At 39.9% G+C, this 10,890-nt stretch overlaps 1 protein-coding gene across 1 annotated transcript; it reads right to left on the minus strand.

Annotated features, from left to right (window-relative positions):
* Positions 1–369: 369 nt before the first annotated feature.
* Positions 370–10,396, minus strand: DSCC1 (DNA replication and sister chromatid cohesion 1; the record flags this gene model as incomplete). Its single annotated transcript, XM_010174588.1, has 7 exons — positions 370–709; positions 1,500–1,648; positions 2,230–2,387; positions 4,688–4,740; positions 5,676–5,814; positions 7,158–7,248; positions 10,262–10,396. Coding segments are annotated over 7 exons (834 nt in total), but the record flags the coding sequence as incomplete, so codon positions are not given.
* Positions 10,397–10,890: the final 494 nt, after the last annotated feature.

The following is a 10,890-nucleotide window of genomic DNA, read 5'->3' on the forward strand; positions in this document are numbered from 1 at the left end:
TTTTTGTATTAAAAGGCAATTCTGTGAAGTGTTGAAGTGTTAAGAGCTTGTGCCAATGTCATTCACAGACATGCCCATAAAAAGAACCACCTTCCAAAATTACAACTAGTGTAGTCTCAGTCTAGAATAATTTGTTCAGGAGCTTGTTAAGGTCTGCAGTATTCAAAATGTCAACACTGCAACAAAATCTTAAAGAACATTCAGTAATGGGCAAAAGAGTAAGCATTCCATTTTGCTGTGGAAACCAATTGAGTTGATTCAACTATTGTCAAGGAGGTTTTAATTTTTAATGTCAAACCTCAGTTGATGGATAGACAGCTAAAGTACATTCAAGAAGTAGCTTGACTCCTGGCATAAAACTACAGACACAAGAAAAAGGAGGTGGGCGAAGAGCTGCTGACACTGTGGTTTCTTAGAAGAGGCAAGTGCCCTCACATTCTACTTAGCTGAGCAGAAAACAAAACTCATTCAGGAAGCTTAGCTGCTTAAACTCAAGAACACTGTACAGTATTGGTTGACAACTCCTTTCCCCAGAAGGCAGGAAGAAGCAACATTCATTGTTATTCCATTCAGTATTCTCAGTTCTTAAAACAACACTTGTTACGAGATGGGTCTTCTAGAATTATAAACTTTAACACCATTCTGCATTGAGGAGCGAGCGTATTTTGTCAGAAGAGCACCAACAGTCTGCTTCTCTGCACATAAGTCTCTACAGAGGAAATAAAGCAGATGACATTGGCATTAGAGGTATTCTCACACAAAATGAATCTGTGAAATACTTGTAAATATAGCAATAAAGTTGTATTAGAGCATTGGGAGGAAAATAAATACTACTGTAACTGTCACATAATGCTTTAAATTACCCAAAGTTTAGAACTTGGCTTGACATTTGAGCAACAGGCAAAACTACATTATTCACTTCAGAAACAAAGATTTTGTTTTCTAAGGGAAGTTGCTTGGTTTTTATTATTACTGTTCTCTAAAGGGTTTTCAATCTAGCAAAACAGTTACCTTTGAACTACTTAATTATAGTACAGTAAATTTAGAGCCACTCATAACGGTTTGATGCAGTTAATTCTAGGTTACCAGGTGTATCTGCTCAGGCACATCCTGGCTGGGCATGCCAGGTAGCACTGTAGTGTGTTAACCACCTAAAGAGCAAAGGACACAGTACAGGAAGCAGTATTGCTCTGTAGCTCTTGTGTTGTAAATATGGAGACTGACTATAAATGTCGTAAGGTTTATCCTTTGAGTTAAGCCTGCCTCAATCAAATAAGACAGAGTTATCGCCCATTTAAAATCAGTAGGATCAGCTTTCTACACAAGTTCAAATCCAACAAATACAGCTACAGTTCCCAGGGGCAGGGATTCTATTCATAGAGAATTCACATTCATTTAAAATGGGAAGTATCATATTTGAGGCAACCAAAGCTGATAAATCAGCTGTGCAAAAAGGGAAGGATATAACACTAATTACATTGTAAGAGATGTATGCTTACTGTATATAAGGGGCAATATCCACTTCTGTCCACTTCTCCCGTATGCTGAATAAGCTGTTGAATCGTTGCTGATTGTCTTCAGGTAAGTCTTCTACTTTGAGCAGAAAGATGGTCTCTGGTCTTGAGCTTTTATCGACAAGAGCCAAGCCCTGTAGATCAGCATCAGAGAGAAACTGTTAAGTAAAGACAACACAATTAAACTTCCTTCTTTCTGGTAATAATCCATTTGAGTTGCCCTTTGCACATCCAAAGCCGTCTAGAACTGCACTACAAGACACAAAGTGAAAAAGTATCATAAAGGTGCTGTTTTACAGGCAGTATTTATCATTTCCTTTATGACAAGGGAGGAGTTCCATCATCTCTCTGCCTCCTTTGAGCAGAAGGATTTCCACAGAGCTTGCTGCTCTACTGGCTGTCACTACAGACTGCTTGACAACAGCTCCAGCTTCTGTTCCAGTTACATTTACAAGTATTAACTGTACAGCTGCAACTTTTCTTCAGTGAAACATGCCAGAGTTACAGAAACCTGTACTGTCACGATTCCAGGCTACTGATCTGTATTGTTACAAATCCAGACCACTGCTGCTCATGAAGGATGTAATAAGAAGTACTTTACCTCAAAAGCTGACAGAAATAACACAATCAATAGCCATTAATCAATAAAATGGACATATGACAAGTCAGTTAACAGCCTGCTCATGAAAGAATCCATACTTCTTTATGTTTTTACCTTAAGCTGATCAAGCCTTGTTGTCATCCCTTCAGGGACACTTTGTTGCCAGACTTCTTGAAACTCTGACAGATTGAATTTAACTGCATTTTGCAAAAGCATTTCTGCTGTAGCTCTGCATATTTTATCTTCACACATTTCAAAGTAAACCTCCCCTGCTGAGAAACAAAAACCAGGTTATCTTAGGTCCTTGCTTTTTGATGAAAGAACAGAGAACAGCCTCAAATTTCCATTCTGTTCTACAGTCTTCTAGAAACCAAGTGTCTTGTTTTTTCTTTTCCTCAGGGAGTAAGTTGACTCAGTAATACTTTAGATAAATCATGGTATCTTCGTATTCTCAAGAGAATATTATGTGTGTGTGTAGCACTGTCCAAGCTACAGTATTCATTCATATCAGTAAATGTATTTTCCTCCCATCTTTTCCCCTTTCACAGTAACACCATTTCTCCTACCGCTTTTATTCTTATTTCTGAATGGCTTGTATTAAAGTGTTTGCTGCCTGTGGTTGAACAATTAAACAAAATTTTCACTTCCTTTATCATCCTTATGAGATGCTCAAGGGAATAATGAGAATTTATTTTCTTTCACACCGACTTGGCTAAAATTCTCTGAGCAACGTCAGGCGTAAACACTTCCTTCCACTTTTTCAGTCACCTGGACTTCTTGCAATTCCTTGTGCAACCTGCCTAAATATACCAAGAAGATAATCTGTGCCACTCCAACTACTTTCCTATGTCCTTTAAAGTTGAGTGCAACTCCTGCTTCAGCCAAAGGTGACATGAAAATAACTGTGGGGAAGAATTCAGATTGAGATTAAGGCACTGAAATATTATGGCTGTATGTGAGATGGGCAATGGAGATTTAATCAGTACAATCAATGGAGCTTGTGGTGCAGTTCAAGGGACTAAAGGCAGATGTCTACTTCAGGTGAGATGAATTCGGGGAGATCTACAAGCCATTAATTGCCTAAACATCTGACACCTCCTAGAGTATCTAAAGAGAGATCCCATCTGAATTTTACTAGTGATCTGTCTTTCATCAGAAAATTATAGCTTGTAGACACCTCATAAATCACTTCAGGTACCTATGATAGTTCCTCATTTTTCCCCCAATGTCTTGTACAACGTAACAGTCCTTTTTCCTATTAAGCTTTCTCTAACAATTTTACTGATTTTTAGCCCATGGTTTGCTCCCTCCTTTTCCTGCCACTGTAGCAAATTCCTTTATTTGGGCCATCCTGTGGTGGGTTGACCCTGGCTGGACACCAGATGCCCATTAAAGCCGCTCTATCACTCACCCTCCTCAAGTGGACACGGGAGAGAAAAATATAACAAGAGGCTCAGGGGTCGAGATAAGGACAGGGAGAGATCACTCACCAATGACCTTCATGGGCAAAACAGACTCGACTTGGGGAAATTAGTTTATTACCAACCAAAGCAGAGTAGGGTAATGAGAAATAAAAACAAATCTTAAAATACCTCCTCCGCCACCCCTCCCTTCTTCCTGGGCTCAACTTTACTCCAGAGTTCTCTACCTTCTCCCCAACAATGGCACAGGGGGATGGGGAATAGGGGTTGTGGTCAGTTCATCACATGTTGTTTCTGCCTGTCCTGGATTTGCTGCTCCTTCCTCCTCAGGTGGAAGACTCCTCACACTCTTCCCCTCCTCTAGAGTGGGGTCCCTCTCATGGGAGACAGTCCTCCACAAACTTCTCCAGCTTAAGTCCTTCCCACAGGCCACAGTTTTTCAAGAACTGCTCCACTGTGGGTCCCTTCCATGGGGTACAGTCCTTCAGGAACAGACTGCTCCAGCACGGGTCCCCCACGGGGTCACAAGTCCTGCCAGCAAACCTGCTCCAGCATGGGCTCCTCTCTCCATGGGACCACAGGTCCTGTCACGACCCTGCTCCAGCATGGGCTTCCCACAGGATCACAGCCTCCTTTGGGCATCCACCTGCTCTGGTGTGGGGTCCTCCATGGGCTGCAGCTGGACATCTGCTTCACCACGGACTGCAGGTGGACAGCCTGCCTCACCATGGTCTTCATCACAGGCTGCAGGGCAGTTTCTGCTCCACCGCCTAGAGCACCTCCTCCTCCTTTTTCACTGGCCTTGGTGTCTGCAGGGTTGTTTCTCTCACATATTCTCACGCCTTCCTCTGGCTGCAGTTGCACAGCAACTTTTTCCCCTTCTTAAATACATTATCACAGAGGCGCTATGGCCATCGCTGATGGGCTCAGCCTTGGCCAGCGGTGGGTCCATCTTGGAGCCGGTGGCATTGGCTCTGTTGGACATGGGGGAAGCTTCTGGCAGCTTCTCACAGAAGCCACCCCCGTAGCCCCCCCACTACTAAAACCTGGCCACGAAAATCCAACACACATCTTCACAAAATCTGCATTTACTCCTGAATAACTATTTCCTTTATGCAAAATTAAAATTATGCATGCTTTCCCAAACTTACCATCATCAATGTATTTCCTTCCATAGCTTAAAAGAATATGTTCTATCATCTCTCTAAAAAAACCCAAACAAACAACAAAATCAGAAATCAAGGTTTAAAACTGTTCATTAGGACATTATAGAAACAGTTACCAAGAAGGTGAAGGGACAGGTAAAGTAAAAAATCAAGGGGAATGGAGGATGGGACACATCTTCACAGCTGGAATGAAGAAATTGTTAAAACTTAGAAGTAAAATAAAGAGGACAAAAAGGACAGATGGGAGTTAATTCAGCATGTTATCCCCAGAAGTCCCTTCCACTTTCTAGTTATAACTAGCAAAGACTAAAAGGCATAAGGAGAATAAGGAAAAGAGTCTTTCAATGTTACTTCTTTCCAATAGGAAGTGACATAAGTCACAGATTTGGCAGCTAATTATCCCTTACTGAATAGCAGGCATTTTTCTAGACCTTTGGCATAAAATTACAACCTAACTGCAGACTCTAATACTAAATCAAGATTTGAGACCAAAGCCAAATAGATAAAAAAACACTACTTATTGTAAACTTAAGACTTTGTTTGAATGGTCATCTTATTTCATGACTCCAAATGGCAGTACAATAAACTCAACTCTTAAGATCTGAATTCAGTATTATACCAGAAATTATATCACCACCTCAGACTTTACACCAGAGGTAAGCATTTTTGGTGAGCTTCAGAACAAGTATTTCAAGAGGGTCAGCAATTTACGGCATAAGTACACGCTACTTCCATCATTTACAATTCAGCAGTGATGTTTTTACAATTTAATAAATGGAAATATTACCAATAGACAATAAAATCAGTTTACTAACCTGCTGTCTAAACTAGTAATGCCCTTGTATATTTTAGAGCCAAAGAAAATATATCATTAACACCATGTTAGCTGGAATCGAGAGTTATAAGACTATAATTCTAATAAATAATTAATAACAATTGCAGACAATTTTAAGTACTAAAAGTAATTGCTTACGTGGGCTCTAGAGATCCAAGTTCCTCAAGGCAGGTACGTAAAGGAACCTTACTTAGAGACCAGGACTCCGAGTCTATTAGCTGAGTCACGTGATTCAAGAGTTTCATCTCATAGTCAAAATCCAGAATTCTCCAATATCCTGCCAAATAGAAAACCACAGAACAGTGACAGAAGGAAAACATCTAACATGTTAATTCTGTTCCCCTGAAGATACACTACAGGAATCTGGATGTTTAGGTCACACCTTTACAACGTACAGTAACAGCATTCTGTCCTTTTCAGGATTAAAACTGAGAAAAAGAACAGAATAGTAATAGCAAATGTAAAGGAGAAAGAAATAAAATAATTAAATTATTCATAACTGTTTATGTAGATTAACTGCCACAGATACAAAGACACTGCAAATCCCACATCAAGATGAATCAGGCCTGGAAAAACGAATAATTCAGGCACAGAACTGCATGAACAGAACTGGCTGCAGTGGCACTACAAAGTGGCAGTTCGGGTCCAGCCAAATCCACAGAAATCCAGATGTGACAAAGCACAGACCTGGTACAATGGTGCTGTGCAGCTGTAAATGACAAAGAAAGTCACCTCCGAGATCCTCGCCTACGAAATGGGACAGTATAGAGAAAACGAAGCAGAAGTCTTCCCAGTGGTGCTCAGTGATGGGACAGGAGGCAACAGGCACAAGCTGCAACAAGGGAAATCCCAGCTGGGTATTAGGAGAATTTTTTTTCTCCTTGCAGATAGTCAAAACACTGGAAGAGCCTGGACAGAGGCTGTCAGTCTCCATCCTTGGAAATGGTCAGAACTTGACCAGCCGAGGCCCTGAGCAGCCAGCTCCAAGGTGGCCCTGTTCTAAAGCTGGGGTTTGGATCTGATAACCTCCAGAGCTCAGTTCTGCCCTATATTGTTCTGTGACTCTAGGACTGCTGCCACTCAGCATCCAGTTGAGAGTTTGGGCTCGGTCAAGTACAGGATGAGGAGGACCTGTCCCAAGGTGAGGCATTTGCTCCAGCCTTGCCTCGCATAGCAGGAAGACTTCTGAGATAAGCCCAGTCTGGGAAGAAGAAAGGACTATGAAAGGGCTGGGGTTACCTAAGGGTCAGCTATTTTTTGCCTTCAGAACTGCAGAAAGCAGTATCCTCATCCGTGAAGAGGGCAACCAGCCAAAAAATATTCATGCTATGGGTGGGATACTCTGGTGACAGTGTTTGTAGAAGCAAAGAAGGAGTTACCCCTGGGAAGAGACAGACTGGTCAATGCCTGCTTGGTTTTATCCTTTTGATCAGCTTCATAGCAGCAGAGGACAGACAGGAAATACGGAAGCAGATCTTAGTACTTTGAAGTAACTTGCACCTTGAAAGACAAGGATGTGGAATGGGCTTTAAAAAAAAGACAGGAATTTTTTGGGGAAAAAAGCCCCCAACAAACCAGGGTTATTTTCTCATAGGCAATAATAATCTTAGAGACAAATACCTTCAATTTTGCAGGCATCTATAACCTGCAAGTGGTGCAGTATTTCTTCTTCACTTGCTTGAATCAGACTTAATAAATCTTCTGTTGTATACTGCAACAAGGGAAAAAAAGAAGGAAAGAAGAAACAGATCACTTGCTCCTCCTTTGCTTCAGCAAGCATGCTAAATGCATTATAAGATATAATGAAAGAAAGACTTAGAAGATTGATGGTTTTTTTCCCCACACTCTCTATTTTCTAAAGTTTTCCATACTCTCAAACTTTTCCTCTAACTTACAACATTTTCTCAAAGGGTTATTCAACGTAAAAACCAGTCCAACTACAGGGAAGTCTTTGTGCCATGCATAAATATACCTGTGTTCCCAGGATGTCAAACTAGCCCAGGTAGGCATTGTAAGTAAAGTACCACAGCAAGAGAGAAAAGTGACTGTGTTCTGTCTTTCCTAAATCACATGTTTTGATCCATGAGATTAAAATAAAAGGCAAAACAAAAATCACTTATCACTTTTGGATAAGTCAGAAGTCAGTACTCCAACTTAGTACCTCCACTGAGGGAAAGCCTCCTCCAGCATGACCTCAACAGTTATGTGTTGTTTTGGTTTCTGCTAACTGACTAGCAGACAGGTAGCACAGACCCAGCCACAGTACATCCAGCTTCCTGCAGAACAGTTACTTGGTGAGATGGCAGGGTGCTATGGATACTGTGGTATGTATTCAGGAGACATGGGAGGAACAGAAGGTATCACGAGGAGTGAAGCAAAAGGAAGGAACACCAGACTTAAATCCATAGGAAACTGGGTTTCATCAATTCCTTTATTCACCTTACAGCCTTTTTAATCAACCCTAATATTAAAGTTATGTTGATTATAGCTTATTTCCTATCAGAAAATTTAAAAAATGGATTAAGTACTTGATAGCTATTAGACTATGGGAACACAAATGGAACAAGCCAACACTAAATTTAGAACATCCACATGTTAAGAAAACATTTAATAAATAAGGAAAAGTCTTCTCTTCCTTCTGTGCCATTTCTATTAGACAGTATGTTGAACCATCATCAGGCTAAGCAGCACTGAACTCACATCAGTATTTCAGCAAAGGATGACCACATTATACAGTACTTTAAAAAAACACTGCTGGCAATTTAGAGCAAATATATTTCCAGATCAGTATGCAAGTGTGCTTGCGAGTTAAATACTGCCATTCAGATAAGAGGGTGCACAGGAGTCCTTGGCATTTGTTTCCCCTCCGAGGGCTGGCTAACATTCCAACAGGTTTGTTGGGGGTTTGTTTGTGTGGGGATTTTTTTTTGTTGTTGGGTTTTTTTTTGGGGGGGGGGTTTAAGAAATCACTGCTCTCAGCTACAATGCTTTTATCAGCTGCATCACCCTTACAAACAGAAAATGGAACGGCCTGACTGGCATCATGTCCATACCAGCAATTTCCAGATAAGGATAAGAAACATATTAGATATATTAACTCAGACACGTTCAATTATTTGAGTATGCCTTGCCATCTCACTGTAAAAATCCAGGATTTTAATTTGGTGCATCCTCAGGAAGTTGTGTACTAGCCTGTTCCTCAGTTTTCCTGTCATTTGCTAAACCACATCACTATGTATCAGGCTTCCTTACAGTAATTCCTTATAGTGCTATAGTTCCTTTTGGTTCCTTTCCTGTAGTCCTCTGTGTATGATACAGTACAAACAACTGAAAACCCTTAGAAGTTTACAGTAAGCCACCAAAACATAGTTATTTGTTTTCAAACAGATTAAAGATGGCAACAAATATATTGCCAGCACCCAACAAATATTAAGTGTAAGAAAACAACACAGCAAAAATTTTTACTACACACGTATTGTTTCAGATTCCAGTGAGAATTAGAGAAAGAACTTTCCCGTGGAGAGCTTTCAGGTCAAGTTCCACCAGCAGCATAGCTAAGATTCATCTACATTTATCAGATCTATCCAGTTGTTCTCCAGTAAGATGATACATGAAACATTCTCTTTCAAAACAAATGGAGATCAGTCCTCTAACTAGGCACTAATATTTATGGAGACGTTGACATATTTTTATAAAATTAATTTAATATTACCAGTAAATACTATTGCATGTAGTATAAAGACATCTTTTTGTGTTGCTAGCCTTTGTCAATGTTCATAATTTCTGGACAATTTAAGCTCTTTTCCCTCTGCCATCCTTTATTTTGCTGCTATGTCCTAATATGCCTAGACCAGAGTACGTAGGAAAAATTAAAGTGGGGAAAGGCAATGTTGGGGGAAAGATTCTGAAACTTACCTGAAATTAGGCTGTTAATCATCCAGAGAGACCCAGCATTTCTCTCCAAGGGAGACTAGTTACATCTATGTTTGTACATGTACACAGATGGTTTGGTGGTATTAGCTTCAATCAAGCCTTAGTGTAAAATACTTTGGAGCAACCATTTCTGTTCTTTAAAGAAAACCAACCAAACTAACAAAACCCCAGGATTTTTATGAGCCTTTTATCTGAGATCATACACTACACAGTCCAGGTCTCTCCATTACTAATTATACCCTAAACTGGATTTCCTGGAAACATAAAAGGGCAGCAGGAAAGGATTTTATTTGTGTTTTCCCTTCTTGTAGTGTTGGTCTTACTCTCTGCCTTATATCATCTTTGTCATTCTCTGCAACTCTCTGCTTCTCCTTGTCATCATAAATTACTGACTGGCAAATGACTTGTATGTGGGTGTTCTGTGACATCATACTTAGCTCATACATGACAACCCCCAAAAAGGAGGAAAGGCTACATTACACCTTAGTAATCATATAACTCTCAAGGAATTTACAAAAGGTTCTGAATACTGTCTTCAAGAAACTCCCCACATAAAAAGGGAAATCACCAGTCTCTCTTGGTGTTCTTCCTTTTCCTCTTTTTACTAAAAAAAGGTGGCTTACCTGCTACTCAGTGGAAGTGCTAACAATTACCAACCATAGGCTTAAAAAATTAACTGGAAGCAGCACTGTGAAACATATGAGCAAGGGTATTTCTCTAGTTAAGAATGTATCTTCACTTTAATTTGCCCATTACCAATTACAAGAAAATAATTTACATAGCTGATTTACCCTTGAAAATGTTGGAGTCTGATCTTTCTGACTATCTGGCCCTTTGTATGGATCTTCCATCAAAAGCTTCCTCATTTTCTTCAGTTTAGGTCGGCATCTTCTTAATTCCCAATAGTTTTTGGAAAAGCCAGCAATCTACAAGAAAAAACAGTGACCCTTAAAACATTTTAATCTAGCATTTGGATTCAAATAAGCCTACCAAAAATTATCAGCAAAAAGTGCTAATCTAGTCACTGAGAACAAGAATTTATTAATAGGGTAATTACTTTAAAGATGAAACAAGCATTGTAATATTTTCAATTAAAAAAACTTACAGCAGGTAATTAAGAATAAAATTCCACTGTTGCTTGATAAAAATATGTTCATAGTGCATATGACAAAGGGAACAACTCATGTCTACATGCAAATAATAGAATATAATCATGAGATATATTCCTGCACCATCCCCATCAACATTTCTCTTCCTCTTATACTAAGTTATATTACTGTCACAAAACCGCTCCTCTGTTATCCTGTTTCCATCTTGCCCCCTTCTTCCCATGCCTGGGATCTACTTCATGGTCTTTTCACACCTTAGTGAATCATCATATCACTAAGCTCAAGCAAAACAGACTTTAACAAGACAATAA

This window comes from Antrostomus carolinensis, unplaced genomic scaffold (assembly GCF_000700745.2).
Source record: "Antrostomus carolinensis isolate BGI_N321 unplaced genomic scaffold, ASM70074v2 scaffold32008, whole genome shotgun sequence".
Classification (NCBI taxonomy): domain Eukaryota; kingdom Metazoa; phylum Chordata; class Aves; order Caprimulgiformes; family Caprimulgidae; genus Antrostomus; species Antrostomus carolinensis.